Source organism: Lactuca serriola, chromosome 7, assembly GCF_051521515.1.
Source record: "Lactuca serriola cultivar US96UC23 chromosome 7, Lser_US96UC23_V15, whole genome shotgun sequence".
In the NCBI taxonomy this organism is placed as follows: Eukaryota; Viridiplantae; Streptophyta; class Magnoliopsida; order Asterales; family Asteraceae; genus Lactuca; species Lactuca serriola.
This window is the reverse complement of record NC_136414.1, coordinates 164,173,098-164,192,894: the sequence shown is the minus strand read 5'-3', so window position 1 is coordinate 164,192,894 and position 19,797 is coordinate 164,173,098. Positions and strand designations below refer to the sequence as shown.

General features: G+C 33.8%; 1 protein-coding gene across 1 annotated transcript; it reads right to left on the bottom strand.

Annotated features, from left to right (window-relative positions):
* Positions 1-275: 275 nt before the first annotated feature.
* Positions 276-2,128, bottom strand: LOC145063161 (E3 ubiquitin-protein ligase RSL1-like). The gene is made up of 2 exons (XM_079010750.1): positions 1,256-2,128; positions 276-661 (listed from the first exon to the last, which is right to left on the bottom strand). The coding sequence occupies exons 1-2, from the start codon at positions 1,879-1,881 to the stop codon at positions 490-492; spliced, it is 798 nt and encodes a 265-aa protein (XP_078866876.1). The 5' UTR covers positions 1,882-2,128; the 3' UTR covers positions 276-489.
* Positions 2,129-19,797: the final 17,669 nt, after the last annotated feature.

Genomic DNA, 19,797 nt, shown 5'->3' with positions numbered 1-19,797 from the left:
GATTGGACTAATCTAGACCACACAAACTTAATAAAACTATTTTCGATGATGAAGATCATGATATAAAATTGCAATTTTTATCACATGTACATCACAGTCCAAATGTCATACATGTCAAATGCAGTACAATATCTTCGAAGTATCACCTTGCTTGAAAATTTGACAAGATTCATATCACACTAAAATGTGATCCATAAAAGCATCACACTATCAAAAGAAAAACAACCAAGCAATATAACAAAAACACGATAATCAACATAAGAACAACAAAAAGATGGTAAATATAGTAATTTTGGATTATATAAATCCATCACAAGTAATATATAATATCACTCTTTACATAGAGAGAAAGAGGGCTTCAAGACTTATTCTAATATGATAACCAAAGCTTGTATTTAGCAAATTTTTTATTTACATTCTCTCGCATGATATAATATGAAAATCATTAAAAGACCTCTATGATAATATCATCTTCTTCTATGAGTCAAATCAATGGTGGCCTTTTCTTGTTATAGCTGTAAATAGAAGAAAAAATGGCCATAGAACCAAAATCACTATGCACAAGTGAAAAATCCACATGCAAAATGTAGATGATCTTCGACAATTGCACCAATGGTGATCCACCTTTTTTCCACACTTGTAACAAAATTCAATTCCACATCTACACCAAATGTTTAAAACCCATCATCATATATTCATATTCAAGAACAAGAACAAGAATCAAATCAAGAAAATCTTGAAAATTTTATATTCTTTTTGGGTTTTGGAGACACCATATGGATATGATATGCAAAAAGTTTCGTTGTAAATATGATCATCTTGAATTTCCCAAAACATAAACTTTTCCAAATTTAGGAGAAATTTAGGTATGAAAACACCAAATGTCATTCTCGGTTTTTTAAATCAAGAAATAACATATGATGCAAAGTTTCTTCTTACTTCAATTATAACCGTAATCAAGCTAGGAAACACGCCAAAAACCATGAATTTTTTTTGAAATTTTAGACACAATTTGTGGATCTAATCAGTTAACCATGGATTCCACCTTCTAAATTCTAATTTATCTTGATTCTTTCCCTCAATACCCTCAATCGGTTCTTTCTTTCTTAAATTGAATAAGAAATTCACAAACACAAATACCCAGGATAATAAACAAAACAATCAAGTTATCCACATTAATATATGAAGAAAAAAAAAATCCTAAATTTGTGAATGGAATCTTTGATATGTGTTTGATAGAGGGAATAAGAGATACCTGCATTTAACAATGGCACAACCTTTGACAAGTTCAACACAGTGTCTGCACATAGGGCACCTCATCCATTGATTCCTCTCGGAAAGAACACCAAAAGCGATGTCGTTTCGATCCCTCATTTCACCACTCTCCTCGCACCTATACCCAGCATGCCATGGAACCTTACATCGGAAACAGAAGGCTTTCTTACAATTAGGACATACACATCGCTTTAAATTACCTTCGCCACCACACTCGTTGATAACCAAAGCCGAACAATCTCTGTTAGGGCAGTAAACCCGATCAAGCCCTAGCACCGCCGACTCGCAGAGTACGTCACACCATTTGTCGAACAGTTGGTGTGCAATCTTTGGGCGACATGAGAGGGGCTCGAGGGAGTGATCGCAGGTGAGAGCTGGACATTTGATGTCTGAAACGTTGTCCTCGAGCTTCACTTGGATGTATTTGATCATACAGTCGGTGCAAAAGGGGTGGACGCATCTGTTGCTGTTCTTGAATCTCTTGTTCGGGAGTGTTACGGGTTCTATGCAAATCTCGCAGGTGAATGTCGATGATGCTGATTCTTCTTCTTCAATTTGTTGAAGGGTTTGTGAATTTGGTTGGGGTTTCTGATTAACATTTCCCATCTAACCAAATACCAAAAAGAAAAAGGTACAATGAAATTGTGAGCAGGCGGAGTGGAGGTTATAGAATAGTGTCGAGTAATGGCGTAAACTGAAGGCATTTACATGGGAAAATTGCTAGTAAGTGTAGCGAAAATCGCTGTGTTTTCGGTATCCTCCATGGGGATGATTTAGGGTTCCTGGTCATTCATTAGTCCACTTTATCGACTCTAGAGTCCAAGCCGGGGTGAGAACTGGGACCGTACTTGGAAAAAATGTACCCGTACCAATTATAAATTATAAATTATAAATGCATATAATATTTTAGGACCAAAATTACTTAATTGGTCCCTCTCCTTTATCAGATTTACATCTCCAGGACAATCATATTTAAGTTGGCTTGTCTTTGTTAGGTTTCCGGATTTTATGTTCATAATGATGTCATGTTTGTCACTCTTTTTGGGGTTTCCATACTTAAGACTTTATGTTTGTAATGATGTCATGTTTGTCTTTAGGACTTCGGAGAAAGCAAATCTTAATCGAACCTTTAAGTTTAGGAGATACAATTTATTCATGGTAAAACTTCATATGTGTTCGATATATATTTATTTTAACTAATGGCTCGACATTCAGTACTGGTCAAAATATACGATCGTTGGGTTGGTAAAACTTCATATGGTTGTCGGGTTGGTTAAATAGTATTAAAAAAAACCTTACGTCCACCGCACTTAACAAACTCATTTCTCATTCTCTTAAAAGAAATAGTCATGTCTCTACCCTACCACCACCAGCCAGCCAACCATTGCCATCACAACAACATATATCTCCACCTAGCTTGAAGACCCATCTCTCTCCTCTCTCTCCCTCACTAACAACTCATCCTTTTCCTCACTACGAACTCGTTACCAACAAACACTAGTAGAAGAGGAGGTAAGTACTTTTGATTCAAAACCTATAAATAAAGGTGTCAGTCAAAGGATGAGGGTTCATTTGATATAGGGCTCCATTGATGAAGGTAATAGTTAGAGGAGGAGTAAGGTGATGGGAAAGGTTCACAGCTAACCCTTAACACCTTGTTTGTTAGATTTGGATTCAATAACATGCATTAATATAGGGATTCCTTAGGTGAAGATGACTATATAATTTGTGAAACAAAAATGGAATTTATGAAAATTGATTTAGGTTTTCATTCTAAATCAGAATTTTGATTTATATGACTTCAGTTTAATTTGGGATTTTTCGTTCATGTTCTCATTTTAAATCAAATTTTTTTTATTTTTTATTTAATCTTGGATTTGATTTCAAAGAAGTTATATATTGTGATGCTTCCTTAGATTTTTATTTTCGTAATTCTTCTAATATATTTGATTATCGAATGTTTTATGTATATATATATATATATATATATATATATATATATATATAGTTACAATTAATTGATTAACTCAGTTTCATCAAGTTCCTTATGAGTTTGATATTTATTCATGTTAGAGCTAAAATCAGAGTAGTTAGATGATTGATTTTCATGAATTAGGGGTGGGGGTGGTTGGTTGTAGGCGGTCATGGTGGTGTTGGTAACGGTAGCGGACGGTGGTGACAATATGTGGTGGTAGCGGTGAAAGTGGTGACAAACCGATAGTTGGTGTGTTTGTTTTTGAATGTGTGTGTGTTTGTGTGTTTTGAAGATCAAACTCATAAAATCTAGAGTGTGTGAATGTGTTCATAAAGAAGTCCAAGAGTTAGTGAATGTGTGTGTGCGCGTTCATGAAGAACAAACCTAGATGGGTAGTGACGGTAGAGAGAGAGAGAGAGAGAGAGAGAGAGAGAATTGTTTTCCTTTTCTTTTTAATTTTTTTCAAAACAATGTATAAAATGCAAAAAAAAAAAAAAGCAAAAAAAATCTTTTTATATAATCCAAGGACCAACCAAACAATAAAATGAAACAATATAGACTAAATGCATAAAGGTTTCCAACATTCTCCTTAGAGTGTTAAGTCTAGTAAAGCATATGGACCCATCATGTAATTTTGTATATTTTGTAATTTTGTCTATTTTTAAGTAAATTTTAAAATTAAACATTTCCATACGCTTTTTTTTATCAATTAATCTAATTCCTTCTGTTTTACTATTTAATGAAAAAAATATCATATTCTCTTATCATTTAACATACACAATTGGGTTTTAAACCATTTCTTGCAGTATTATGCATGGGCTTTTTGGTTAAATAATCTTAATAAATGTTTAAATAGGCAACTTAACATTTAACAAACAAACCATGTCATTCAATATTGGCATGCATTTCTTTTATAATTTATATTTAAACACCAATACTGCAAATATATTTTTAGATTATCATATGCTTCTCTATAAATATTTCCAAATCATCGGAGAAAACCATAATATTCGATTTTCTTCCTCCTCTAGGTAGTGCTTGTATTTTATTATTATGGAAAAATATAAAAAAACACCATGTATCAATATTCAGAAAAACTCTTATATTTTGTTTATATGTAGAAAACCCTTCAATTTTTAGAAGTTACCAGTTGTTTTGTGACATAACATTTATCTTGTTCGATTTTAGGTTGATATAAAAAAAAATTATCGATGTCATTTATTTTTGCTTGAGTAAATGATTTATTTATCACGTATTACCATAGACAAGGAGCAACTTCACTTATTTTTGTTTTCATATTAACCTAAAACATAAAAAGATAAATGTAACGTCACAAAACAACTAATAATTTCTTAAAAAAAACCCAAATATTTAGGTTAATGTGAAAGGTAGCTGAAAATATAGTCTCTGAGAAGTTTTGAGGAATTGAAGAAGGGGTTTGTGAATGAAGTTGGGCCTTCTTTCACGAAATGGGGAGAAAACGAAGAAACTCATAAGTCTCCTCATAAAGCTACATATACTTACCCTCCAAAGAATTCTGATGAGAAGAAGATTCTAGAAGGAACCATCCTTCAAACTCTCTCTGTTGATGATGGAGATGCCAACAAGTCCAAAAAGTCTTTTCCTCCAAAAGTGTAACATCCGTTTTCCAGATTAGATCACCTAAGAGCTCAGAAGGATTAAAGATAAGGTTTTGGGGAAAAACCATGTGTTACGACGTGACGAATGGGGTGTCACAGCGTGACGTGCCAATTGGATGCTGCGTTTTCGGAATGCTTGTCACGATGTGACAGAATCTGCAACCCAAGCCCATGAATTTTTAGGGTGTCCTCCATATTTAATCCCCTAAACTCAAGGTTTAGGGCATCCTCTTCAGCCTCCATTCCTTCCAAACAAAACCCTAGCCTCCTTGAAGCTTTGAGATCTTGTCCCTTCGGTTTGAAGCTTAGTTCTTAGTCATTGGTAGAGCTTGAAGAAAGAGGGAGATCATCTTAGTGCAAGGGAACAAGGAACTAGCTTGGATCCACCATCCACTTTAGATTTATGAGTAATTAGAGGTATAAAGCTATCATCTTGGCTTATGTTCTTCTTGGTGCAAGCTGGAGTCCTTTTTGTAAAATTTTGGTCCTTTCCATGGATGCTCTTGGAGTTTGGAGAACTCTAAAGTCTGTGTTGGCTTTTCTAGGACATTAGGCTTCTATAGAATGAGAAAAAGGTCCATGTTTGGTGTATCTTGTACTCATGCTCAAGTTCTAGCCTCATTAAGGACTTAATAGATTTAGGATTTAGATGTAGCCTTGGTATGTAGTTCTAATAGATAAAGTTGGAAACTTTATCCACTAATTCAGAGGGAAAGAGTAGATATGATGTTTTAGGCTTTGATCTGAAAGGATTAAGCAGTTAATGGAAAGTTGGCATTTTGTCAGGTCTCACGACTTGACCAAGGGATGATCACATCGTGACGATACTCTGATGATTGACTATTTTGTCCTTATCTGACCACGACGTAACAACAAGCTTGCCACGTCGTGAGGAGTCATTGACATGTTGACTGTTGACTGTTGACTTTTTAACCAGTTTGACTTTGGGTCAAACTTGAAGGAGTTGGGTTATTGATTAAGTTTCTACTGTGGTTTTGTGCTAGTTGGTTCGTGGAGCAATCAGTACATGGAGTGAAGGTGTGTTTGTGTGTCTTGGGTCTTTGATTCAGGTGAGTTTTCCTCGCTATACTATGCATTACGGTGTATATCCTTGTATGTTAGGATATAGGAGTAGGGGTGTGCTAGTTATAGTACCCGTAGGATGGTGATCATCTAGTGGAGTGTCCAAGGGGTTGTATGTAGTCATATAGGATAGACTAAGAACACTTGATCTAGACTTTCTTGCTTGTTCCTTGTTTGGTTGTAGCTCTAGAGTGGGATCTCCTATTTGAATGTATATCTCACCTCTGGTTACATATAGCTATGAATTCCCTAGATATTTATCAGTAGTGTTGTGGTTACTGTGTGAAGTATGGTACGTGGTAATGAGTTGTTAGATAGGTATACTAGGGTAGATAGTTGCATGTGCTTATGTGTTTACTTAATTGTTGTTTGTTACATATGTTGACATATTGTGGTGGGGTGGGTTGAGACGGTCCTGCTTTGTGTTGTAGGCAAACATATTTGGGTGGGAAAACAGTGTGTTGTAGGCAGTGGTAGGTGAGGTGTGTGCTGAGAAGGAGCAGTGCAGGTTCACTGTAGACCTTGTGAGGCGGGTTAGTCGCATTGTAGGATCGGGGGGGGGGGGGATCCAGTCTTATGTTGTGGTCCCAGTGTGCATGCATTGTATGTATATTGTGGTGTGTGGTATTTTGGGGGAACTCACTAAGTTTTGGCTTACAGTTGTGGATTTAATGTTTTTTAGGTACCAATAGTGATCATGGGAAGACGAAGGCATAACTCTTCACATTCATCAACAGCCATGGAGATATTGTGTTTGTTATATTATCCTAATTTAGACAAATGTATCTTGGAACAAATTGTTTTTCTTAAATGGAATTTTATAAATATGAAGTTTTACCTTAATTAAAAAGGAAAAAAAATATATTGTGAAAAATTGGACGTTACAAAAAGCTCCAAGTTCTTTGAAGTCAGGTCCTCCTAAGTCACCCCCAAAGACAATTGTTCTAAGAGACCTCGGAAAGGAAAATATTGAAAAAGAAGAAATACTCTGGTCATATCCCATCTTCCAAGAAGATGAAGTAGATGAAGAAACTAAAACGTGTCAAACCCCCGACCGACAACGGGAACGTCGGGGTGCGCGACATAGAGATGGATCACAGTTAAAACATACAATAAACAATACAAAAATCGCAATACGAATTACATGATTCTATTAACTTATAATAGTGATTACATTGTTTGCGATCAAAAGGTACATCAAAACATTACAAGTTCATCAAAACATAATATTGAAGCTTAATAGTTGCTTGAACAGATATGCCATATCAAAAACAAGGAACCAAGGATTTCATATTACTTGGTGCATGTGCACTTATAGCTCTTAGGTTCCTGAGAATACATGCATTTTAAAGATACGTCAACTAGGGATGAGAATTTGGCCCGAAAACCCGAACCGAACCGAAAACCGAACTGAATTAGACCCGAATAAGCAATTCGATTCGGTTTTCGGGTATCTATATAAGGCTTATTCGGTTTTCGGGTTATTCGGTTCGGGTTACCCGAATAAGGGCTTATTCGGTCCAAAAGGACCGAATCGAATATGAAAAGTCACATTTTTTTCCTAACATGATTGTGTATTCGATCTTCTTTTCTATCGATCGTTATCAAACAAAACCCACGCAATACACTAAAAAAAATTAACGCAATCGAATTCGATCATTCGTATTACACCAAATCGACGAGTCGATGACATTACTCTTTGATCGATTGAGGTTTTCTCATCCTTGCGACATTACTCTTTGATTGACAGTTGCGGCTACTGCCCTTGCGACTTACGATAACCTGGACTCATTGATCGATCATCACCGGTTCAAAGTTCAAACTTCAAAGTCCATTCACGATAAGAAAAAAAAAGTCGGCCCTTGCGTCTGGAAAAAATAATCGTCTCATCATCGTTGTTTTCTAGTTTCTACTATGATCAAACTCCATTCAAGTCATACAAAATACAATATACATAATCACATTGTAAATGTTATTTGTAAATGTTATTCGGTTTATTCGGGTTATATGGTTCCTTAATCATCTTCTACATGTTATTTGGGTTATTCGGGTCAGAACCGAACCGAACCGAATAATACCTGAACCGAACCAAACCCGTATTGCTTATTTGGTTCGGTTTTCGGTTCATACAATTACCCTTATTCAGTTTTCGGTTTATTCGGGTTCGGGTCGGGTCGGTTCGATTCCGACCCGAATAACATCCCTAACGTCAACAATAATGTTGGTGAGTTCCACAGGTTTTGAATCTGTGTACTTTTATAACCAAAATTATATTTATATAATTATGATTGGTTGGGCAGTTTATATAAAAACGTACTTTTTATAACCAAAAGTATAAAATTAGAGAATATAAGTACTTACCTTATTTATGTGAATACATGCTTGTAATTCGTACAAGTGTGTGTTGTGTATAAGTTTTGTCTACTTATGTGAATTCGTGCTTGTAACCCCGTACAAGTGAGTGTGTTGCTTATAATTATTTATTTATAAAAATATAAGTTTCATAACAACAAAAGTTCATGTGATTCGTATATTTATAAGTACTTATTTTACTTATATAATATACCGATACTTATCAATCATTCTAAGTATGTGTTCAAGCTACATATAGTCCTATTTTAACTCATATGAGTGCTTTTAGAGTGTACTCCAGGGATATCATGAGCCTATAATCGATCTATATGAGAAGATCATACCTTTGTACGACACTACAAGGGGCATGCCGAACAAAATCACCAACACTTTAATTGACATCATGAAAGAGATAGAGAATGAATAGTTATCATCTGTTTTGACTCGTCAGGCGGAGGTTGTAGCTAGCAACCACAGGCGGGGGTGTTAACCGTATAGATCTATACACAACGTTCCTTGCTCCTTTAATATTAACGGTTATAGCACATAGGGTTTCACTAAGTTTTTGTTCTTAGTTGATGAAGAGACACCCATATAGTAATCCCTAGTTTAAACAATTCTAAAAGTGTGTGATTTCGTGTCCTAAACCTTACTTAAGTTATAAAGTTTACTAAACTGATTGTTCATTCGTGATATAAAACTATAACAAGTTTCTAACGAAATTTACGCATTGTAACAACTATATTTTGACTAAACTCAGGTTTTAGCCAATGTAAAACTAACATTACCAATATATGTACAAATCCAAAATAGAAGTAAATATATCATTTTAAGTGAATAAATGAAAATAACAACTATTTTAACAATTATAATTAATTAATTATAAACCATAAAATAAACCTTTATAATTATAATACAACTTTATTTGTCATTTAAAATATCAAATAAATAAACTGAGCATATATGGTTTAAAATATATATTTAAGGGTTAATAAAGTTCATTTTATCAAACCAATATATATATATTAGTTTAAAAGTTTATTTAATTATACGTTGTTGTTTATATATATATATATATATATATATATATATATATATATATATATATATATATATATATATATATATATATATATATATATATATAAACAACAACGTATAATTAAATAAACTTTTAAACTAACATTAATTTAGCGTTTATATTAAAATAATAACGAGTGATACATGTACTCTCCCTCGAAAACATTAAAAGCTTATAAGGGGTCATATACGAGTTGGGAAGAGTATTTTCGTAATTGTTCGGGATCACCGAAGGGTCGTTGGAGCTCTGCCGACAGTGACGGCTTGCGGCGGCTCTCGACTGTTGTTACTTTCACCAATGGCTTATCAGAGAGAGTTGGTTCGTCGGAGGGCATCTGATCGGAGAGGAAGTGGCAGCAGCTAGTGCACGATGGTGCATGGTGACATAAAGGTGATAGAACAGGTGGCACACGGTGGAACTGTTGGATTAAGGTGCCTAAGGTCCTACTTAAATTGGTATAATGTTGAAGAATAAAGTAAAGTCCATTTTAGGTTGCCCTCATAACCAGGAAATGGATTTGATTGATTCTAAGAGAGAGAAAAAAATTTGTTAATATATTATATGATTACTATATTAAATCGAAATAGTAATAATTAAATAAGAATTAATCGGAATTAATTTGGAATTAATTAGAATTAATTAAAGGTGCAATGACTTGCTATGGAATCTTATATGGACTCAGACATAAATTTTTAGAGGGAAAGTAGTTATTCTTGGTGGAGACTTTAGGCAAACACTTCAAGTACTACGGAAAGGAACTAGATCTGAAAAGATTTCGCCTTACAAACTCTCCGCTATGATGACCCCTTTCTTAGTTATGGTTAGAAGAAAACATGATATCGTTATTAGATCCAGTGTTTACTGATTTTCTTATGATAATAGGTGACGTCAAAAAAATTTCAGAAGGCAATGATCTTGTAAGTATACCCTTAAAAATGTTCGTTGAGACCAATGATAGCGTTGATGGTTTAAACGTCCTTATTAAACATGTTTACCCAAATTTATTTGTAAATTCAATAAACAACTCTTCAAACTTGAATCAAGCAATTCTAACTACAAAAACATTTTTGTTGACGAAATCAATGATATCATGATAAAGAAATTTCCAGGAGAAGAAGTAGAGTATAATAGTTGTGATGAAACACTCGATCCAAATGACCAAGTTTATTATGATGATCTTTTGCATAGTTTGACTCCTAATGACATGCCGCCGCTTAAACTTATTTTGAAGCATAAATCACCAATCATTCTTTTGAGAAACATGAATCCTATAGAGGGGCTATGTAATGACACCAGACTTTTTTATAAAGATTTAAACAGGGACATGATATAAGCAGATATAAGCATAAATAACCTTTGGAGATTTTGCTGGAAACGAAGTTTTCATTCATAAAATCCCTTTGCAGCCAACAATTGGTGATCAATACACTATACCATTTAAGAGGATTTAATTTCCTATCTGGATATGCTTTGCAGTGACTATTAACAAAGCACAAGGGCAAACATTAGATTTTTTGGACGTGTTCAGCATGTAGTTTTTAAAAACTTCCGGCTTCTAGCTTTTAGGAAAATGCTTGTAAAAAAATAAAGTTCCTTTCGGCGATAGGAGCGTTGAACTTTTAGTCTAAACAAAACATTCCAAAATCAAAAGCTAAATGGAGAAACTTTCAACAAAATACACCAAAATCAAACGCTAGCCGCTAACTGTTACCCACTACCAGATAGTTTTGTTGAACATGCCCTTTGTGGGCGTGTACTTGAAATAATAAGTTTTTTCCTATGGCCAACTCTATGTAGCCCTGTCTCAGTCCAAGAAAATTGAAAATGTAAAATTCCTTATCAAATGAAATAATTCTTTTACAGAGACAAGAAAAACCAAAAATATCGTTTATATATAAGTATCGAAACATGCCAAATATGCAAACACATTCATATGTATGTATCTGTTCAGAGTCGGTCCTTAGGATTTAAATGATCAGGATAAACTAAAAAAAATCTCTTATTGCTATAATAATAATAATAATAATAATAATAATAATAAATTTGGGCCCAAAAAAATTAGGACCTATGGAGGTGCACCCTCTATCCCATTAACACCTCTAATATATTAGTATAAAAATGATATCTAATTTACATAAGAAAATTTTAATGTGCATTACAGATCTTTATCTTATTAATTGCAAATGAATAACTCGCATAGGAAATTACTAATTATTCTTTATGGACCTATTATTATTTTTTTGCAACTAAAAGATCAAAATTTAAAGTTGTCCTGTTATAGATTTAGATTTTTCCACAAAAATGATGCATATAAATTGCCATCAGCTATTCTGGTTTCTTTTTTCTCCATTCACTTTTTAACATTTGGGTTCTTTTAAGTTTTTTTTTTTTTTTTTTTAATTTTCTTAAATTGGACTTTCATTTTACTAAAACTTATTTACCTTGCCTTCATTGGTCTCCTCCTTTTATATCTTTTAGAACCCATATATATTTACATCAACACCTCCTCACAACACGTGGTCTCTCCTATTTCCAAGATCCTTCTCTTGCTGCCACCTTCATCTACTTTCTGAACTCGTACTTCAAGAAACCCACTCTAAGAAACCCAGCTACTTCATTGTCTCAATTAAATCATCATGTATCGCATTTAAATTATCCGTCTTCTGCTTCTTCTTTGCAATTTACATACCAGGTATTTATCTTTTCTTAACATTATCTATTCCACAGATGAATGCATGTTTGTTTGTTAGTAATAGTTTTTTTACCCTTTCACTAAAAAAAAATGTACAGTTAGCTTTATACTTCCATTCAACATTTAGGTTTCTAATTTTTATGCATGTCGATTTCTGGTTGCTTCTTTCATGTTTATTTCACCCCAGTTTACAAAACAGACTTTTTTTTATCTTTTGTAAACCGAAAATTCTTTTCATCTACTGTCAAAGAAGCAATGGACAATGTGCTTTCTACCCAAATTTCTGATTCTATTTTTTTTTTATGAAAACTAACAGTTTTGCATATATTTCTTCTTTTTTGCTGTAAATAAAGAATCCGTCCCACTTTATACAAGTTTTCATTTTTTTTCTCTCAACATTACGTTTTTAGCAATGCATCTGAATTTTAATAACTAACTATCTTAATTTACAATGTCAATTCCAGTTTACCCCTTTGAGTGAATTGTAGAAACATGCTGAAACTGAAACTTACCAATGTAAGAGAAAGTATTCAAACTCACTACTATAATAACTGTAAATTCTAATTTTAATACTTACATATATTTTTCCACAAGTAAAGGTGTAGAGGTGTTGTTATCAAATGCTTCCCGACAGATGTCAAGGATCAAATCTGAAAACAAAAATAACTGTGATCATTGTCAATGAAGAGTAAGTACAAAAAAAACCACCTCCTCCATTCACAAAGATTTATTATTTAATGTACATTATTATCTGACATTTGATGTTTCTACCCTACATAAAAAAAAAACCTCTCATACTTTCGTTGTGGAACTAAATTGAGAAGAATGAAGGTCATTTGCTGGACCAAATAAGTGAGACGAGACCACTAACATTTGCTATGTGTGTTAAAGTGACTACCTTTAACGGTTAGTTTACCTGATTATAGAAGATAATAATACATCATATACATCATCAACTACACAAAACTTACTTACACTCATCAACTGACTTTCAATTCTGGTCTATCATTAAGCACGAGAATAGGCTCTGGAATCATGATTAATCCACCTGTGAGTTTCTTTTAATAAAAAATTATAATTTTATTTGAACTTGTAATTGAGACTAACTGTTACATCTATACCACAGGTACAATAAGAACAAAACAGACAGGTACAATAAGAACAAAACAGAACTTAAGGAATGCATACAAGGACATTGAGATTTTATTTCCATATCTATAAGAGGAAGACATAGTTTCTATTGCTAAAACAATCACAAACTTCAAATATGTAAGTAATAACAATGAATGAAGTCTTAAAAGTAATATTTTTTAAGTTATACTAAACACCATACAATTAACATCATTTGTTTTCAAACACAATGAAAAATAGCTTGAATAAGAGGCAACATGTGTTTACCAACCTAATATAGAAGCTTCTCACACACAACATGTTCAAATTGCTTAAAATCTATTGAAGTAGACGCGACCTAGAAAATCAAGGCTCAAGTATTGTAAGTGTTTTTTCATTATAAACAAACATTTACTAAAATCAAATATTAATAATATTATAATATTTGATTTTAGTAAATGTTGGTTTATAATGAAGAAACACTTACAATACTTGAGCCTCGAATTCGGTTTTACATGATTGACATTTGATTTTCTAGGTCGCGTCTGCTTCAATAGATTTTAAGCAATTTGAACATGCTGTGTGTGAGAAGCTTCTATATTAGGTTGGTAAACACATGTTGCCTCTTATCCATGTTGTTTTCCATTGTGTTTGAAAACAAATGATGTTAATTGTATGGTGTTTAGTATAACTTAAAGAATATTACTTTTAAGACTTCATTCATTGTTATTACTTACATATTTGAAGTTTCTGATTGTTTTTAGCGATTGGAACTATGTCTTCCTCTTGTGGATATGGAGGTAAAATCTCAATGTCCTTGTATGTCTTCTTACGAAGTAATTCCTTAAGTTCTGTTTTGTTCTTGCTGTACCTGTGGCATAGATGTAACAGTTAGTTTCAGTTACAAGTTCAAATAAAATTATAAATTTTTTGTTAAAAGAAACCATTTCTGCAGTTGAAGATCTTCTGTCAGAGGTGGATTAATCATGATTCCAGAGCCCATTCTCGTGCTTAGTGATAGACCTGAATTGAAAGTCAGCTGATAAGTGTAAGTAAGTTTTGTGTATTTGATGATGTATATGATGTGTTATTATCTTCTATACTCGGGTAAACTAACTGTTAAAGGTAGGGATGAGCATAGGCGGTTACCCACCTCATTTTGCAAGACCTGAAACCGGAGATTCCTTGGAAGTTAGAACTGAAACCAGAATTGGTCTAGGCAGTTTTTAAACTTTTGTAACCAGTCCCGGAACCGGCGATATAGTTCAGTCCAAAATCGAATCGATTCGGACAAAATCGGACCAATATATATTTTAAACCGGTGTAAATAACACACACACATATTCATATGTAACACCTAAAAGGTTGAGAATTCGAGAACAGTTCTGAGAACACCTAAAAGGTTGAGAATTCGAGAACAGTTCTGAACCAATCAATATATAAGGGCATATAGGTAAACTTGTCTTTTAATTAAATTACAAAAAATAAAATAAAATGATATTTTCCTAAATTTTTAGGATTCTAATTGACTGTTACCAATAAAAGGATTTTTTTTAAGTATACAATTGGCTAAAAATATATAACAATTTACTAATTTTATGATTTAATTTTATCAAATAGTGTCATATTCATAAATGAAAATGTCGTGTGACTGATTCATGAATTGATATAAAAAAATGTTTAAGAATTCATCATTTCATTACAAATAAATACGTCTCTAATTACAATTATAAATGAATACAACTCTAATCATACATGAATACATTTACCATAATACAAAATACATCTAAATTCCTATATTTTCAGTAGTTATATTCATAAATGAATATAAAGTGAATCATAAATAAATTCTTATAACATTGTTTTTTTTCTTCCAATTTTCTTGTTGCTATCATACATATAGAAACGAAGAGCGCTGCATTTCCATGCTTTACGGTTATCCTTCTTCGAAACATCAAGCTCTAAATTATACCTGTTCAAAACATAAATCATTAATGTATAAAATCATGCGGTTACAATATACTTATATTCATTGATGATTAACTAAAAAATAAGACATTTGACATTGTATTCATATAAGATTACAACTAGATTTATATTGATAAATTAACAGTCACATTCATAATATATGAACAAGAGTTAGAACAATAAGAAGGGATGAAAATGAAATCATACGAAATTCTGAATCATTTATCTAAGATTAATGCATCAGGGTAGATGAACAAAGAAGCAGACAGAAGATCAGAATTCTAGTGCTAAAATGGGAAATGCAATAAACAAAGTATCATAGAGCAATAGATAAAGAATGCTTCAAACCTCATAGATTCTCAGAACATATATAAATTAAATATGGTTTTTAACTAGCGAAAAAAAAAGAACACAGGTAAGAGTATGAACCTGAACTGCCAAGACTTAATAAACATCTATTAATCAAAACTGAACTTAAAAATTATCTCATATGAGTCAAAGATTCCGATTATATCGCATTCATCATAGACACGTCAGTTATGAGAAAATTCAAGATGAAGTCTGGGTACTACAAGTGAATAATACCTCATTCGATCCTCCATATCGAATTCGATCCTCCTTTCATGAACCGCTAATTTTTTAAATCCCTCCTGCTCCACTGTTCTCTTCGTCCCCTTTGTATTTCTTGCTGTTTCTCCATTCTTCTTCAATGCGGTCATCTTCAACATCTTCGCCATCATCTTCTCTTCCCTTCCGCTTCTGTTTCATCGAATTCAAGGATGCAGGTCTAGAATCTCCAATTAATATCGATGAACTAAAATCGAGTTGTAGGAGAACGATTGGAGATCGAGTTGCAGGGGGCGATTTGGCGTTGAAGCCTTGGAGGGTTTTGGTGATGGCGAGGTCTTGATGATGGCGAGGTCTAATGGTGGCGTAGGGATCAGACGTAGATATGTTGAAGATGTCAATTTAATGCTCTATGAGATTAGGTCAAGAAATAGAGAGGCAGAGAGTAATTATAGGAGTTTACAAAATTAGGGTGATGCTTATTTACCTTAATAGCCTTTATAATTTTCTTTAATTTAAAAATTAAAATTTAAATGTATTAATAATTAGAAAAATAACAATTAATTATAGCCACACATCTTAAAAATTAGATGGTCCAGATCTGTTCTCACGTTCTCAACCTTTTAGGTGTTCTCATTTGATCTTACTCATATATATATATATATATATATATATATATATATATATATATATATATATATATATATATATATATATATATATATATATATATAATCCAAAAGTAATAATTGCGAATCGGAGTATTCCAAAAAATTTTAATATCATAAAATAGGAAGGATGTGCACGATCATGCCTTTTTTTCCCCCGGTCATCTGAAGTACATGAAACATAAAATTAAACTGTAATTCAAAGTTTAACGAGTTCCCCCAAAGTACCACACACAACCAAACAAATATACATATTGCATGTTGGGTCCACAACCTCCTGGTTGGATTGCCATACATATCACATATTGGGTCCACAACCTCCTGGTTGGCTTGCCACTCTAGCTCACAATCTCCTGATTGGATTGCCCGAGTTGTTGGCTTATAGCACATATACAACCTCAACCTAACCACACTATGTCGAGATATGCAATAGATAAACATATAACCAATCAATAGACAAACAGATAGATCTACAGGTCATTACTGCATAGCAACATCCTATATATATATATATATATATATATATATATATATATAACAAATAACTACAACATAATAACATCCTATATACCAGGATACATAACCTAGTGGGTCCAAATTGATGTCTTCGACCCGTAAGTACAGTGAGGAAAACTCATCTCACAGTCTTAAAAGACAACAGGAAAGAACGCCGCTCCAAACGTCAACTCTATGGGTCACATATACACAGACAGTGAGTGTAACGTTTTATTTAAAATAAAATAAATAAAATAAATAAATAAATAATAAATCCTAAAACCCTGAGATGTATTTTATATTTTATTTTATCCCTAAAGTCGTATTAACTTAGCGAGGTGTACACCTTGGGGTGTTAAAAGTTATACTTTCCGGATATTGAGAGTTAAATTGTAACATATGGGCTAGTATTGAATAGATTTTTGGAAGCAGGTGGCTATAGAGTAAATTATGGACTTAAATTGAAAGGAAAAGAGAGGGAGGGGCCAGAAGTGTAAAAATTTGTTAGAAGTTTGATATTGGGGACGGGGACTTAAACCCGTCACCCCCACTCCCCCTTATTCCTCGTTTAAGAGTGCAACACCTCAACCCTAACCCTAAAACTTACACCCGCCGACACCCTTATCACTCCACACCTCCGGCTGTCGTAATACCCTTGACGCCATCGTGAACTGTAACGCCTGTGTTTCCGGGCTTGCCATATTTAGCAATATAATAGTCTAGGTTAACCTTTGTAACCCGTTTTGAAATAATAAGAATGTATTATTTGAGTATTATGTGTTTTGTGCTTAATTGCTTAATTATGTGGTCTGATTAATTAAGAATAAAAATAAGCGTCAAAAATTAAGTGTAAAATAAACTTAATATCTTTGGTTAATGTTGTAGTAGTCGAAACGAGGTTTCCGAATATATATATAGAACGCCCAAATCTGACTTCGTATGAGGAAGTTATGATTTATCGAAGTTCCGGCTTAGCGGTATACAGCCTGTTATACTCGAATTGAGATCGAGCGGTTGTTAGCCGAAGCAATCTAAATGAGAATCGAAGATCTCATTGTTGGTATTGAAACGATAAAAAGTTAGGCGAGAACGGACGTCAAACGAAGAAGTTATGAATTTATAACGAAAGTTTCTGTCCCGACCTATTAAAAATAATTAATAAAAATAAAGTCAAAATTAGCCGACGGAGTCTAAACGAAAGTCGTAGAGCGTGGTCTCACCTTTCCGTGGATATAAAGAACGTCGAAAACGGAGTTCGTATGAAGAAGTTATGAATTTCCGAAGTTTATTAATCATTTTGTAATTAAAATTAAATCAAAAATCAGAGGTATTATCCGAAGCCGAGTCACCCGTCTGATCCGAGGTACGCCCCGCGTACGCGAGAACACCCCGCGTACTCCGATAATGTCGACACTTCGGATGACGCATGCAATGACGATTTCGGAGCCCTGTACACCCCGCGTACAGGCGTACTCCCCGCGTACTCCGAGGCTCCAGCCTCTATATAAAGGATCCGAAGGCAGCCTCATTTCTTGTTCATTTTCTTTTCTTCTCTCTAGTCTTTTGCATCGTTTTTCGTGCCGAAGCTACCCCGAAGCCCCGGTATCATACTCTAGCCCCGAGGCAAGTCCCGAGATCCCAAAGATCCCGAGAAGCGCGGTTCCCGAGTCGAAGCTCTACCCGCGAGAAGTTCGATTTTCGAGGAGATCTTCCAGATCTGCTGTGGATTACTACTTCTATAAGCCGTAGTGCTGTCGGATCGTCTTCTGATCAAGTGAGTGTGTAGTTATTTCTTCTAATACAATAATACGAAGTATTTTATATAAAAAATACGTGCTATGTGTATATATTTGGTTGTGTTATGTGTGAATGAGTATTCACTCTCTTCTATCTTACAGATCTGCTTATTTCTTTAGGAGATATGTGTTATGTGTGTGTGTGTGTGCCTCGTCTGTTATGTGATATATGTGTTGATTCAAGCATGCTATACAGGTTTTCTTTAAACTATGTATACAAATGTATATTTTTATCTACTAATATGTTGGGTAGAACATGGGTAGATAGTTGGTGTGTAATAAACAGATGAGAGGCCTCGATGTTGTTGTTGTTGTTGATCTAGTTATTCAGCGGAGTATGGATAACGACCACGGACTCTTTCTAGACAGTCCAGTGGAACGCTAGCAGGTTCATAACCTGTAGGTGTTGTGAACGATGTGTTCACCGGTGTACTCTATCCCCCTCATGGTTGCCTTTAGGATATCTATTGTTGAGGAAACCCCTTCGCAGTGATGTCCGTCCCGATGAAAATCCTAGATTAGGTCCCTTGAGATAGTTGTTTTAGGGACGTAAAGTAAGGATAACGGGAATGGGTAATCGGGATAGTGATTGGTTGGTGAAATTAAATATAACTTATTTATTGTGGGTTGAAAACCCTATATGCTCACCAGGCTCCCAAGCCTGACCCACTCAGTTTTATTTGTATTACAGGAAGTGGCACAAGGGCGTAAGATGGATGGATCATCTTGTTGTTTTGTTTACAAGTCTGTATATGTATATATTTGTTGAATGACTTGTAATGTTTATCGTTTATGCTTTATGGTCTGTATCGGAACATGACATCCTGAGTTTTGATTATATAATGAAATGCATCTCTTGATGAAATGCTTTGATAAATATTATTTTATCATGTTTTGTTTTTGGGAACAAATTCCGCAACTCTTTCAAATCAAAAGGATTTACTCTGAAATTATTTAAAAGCATAAATGAAAATCGGTCTTTTCTGGCCGAGATTTTGGAGATGTCACAGTTGGTATCAGAGCATTAGTTTAAGCGAACTAGGAATTTGTAGGATTTCTAGACTTAAACTTAGAATGCTAAATGGAATGATGAGA

Bases quoted from the DNA above. Each gene is read 5' to 3' on its own strand.
- LOC145063161 (XM_079010750.1), bottom strand. From the start codon at position 1,881: ATGGGAAATGTTAATCAGAAACCCCAACCAAATTCACAAACCCTTCAA. The intron at 662-1,255 runs GTATCTCTTATT...CATTTGGTGTAG, and splicing joins TGTGCCATTGTTAAATGCAG to ATGTGGAATTGAATTTTGTT.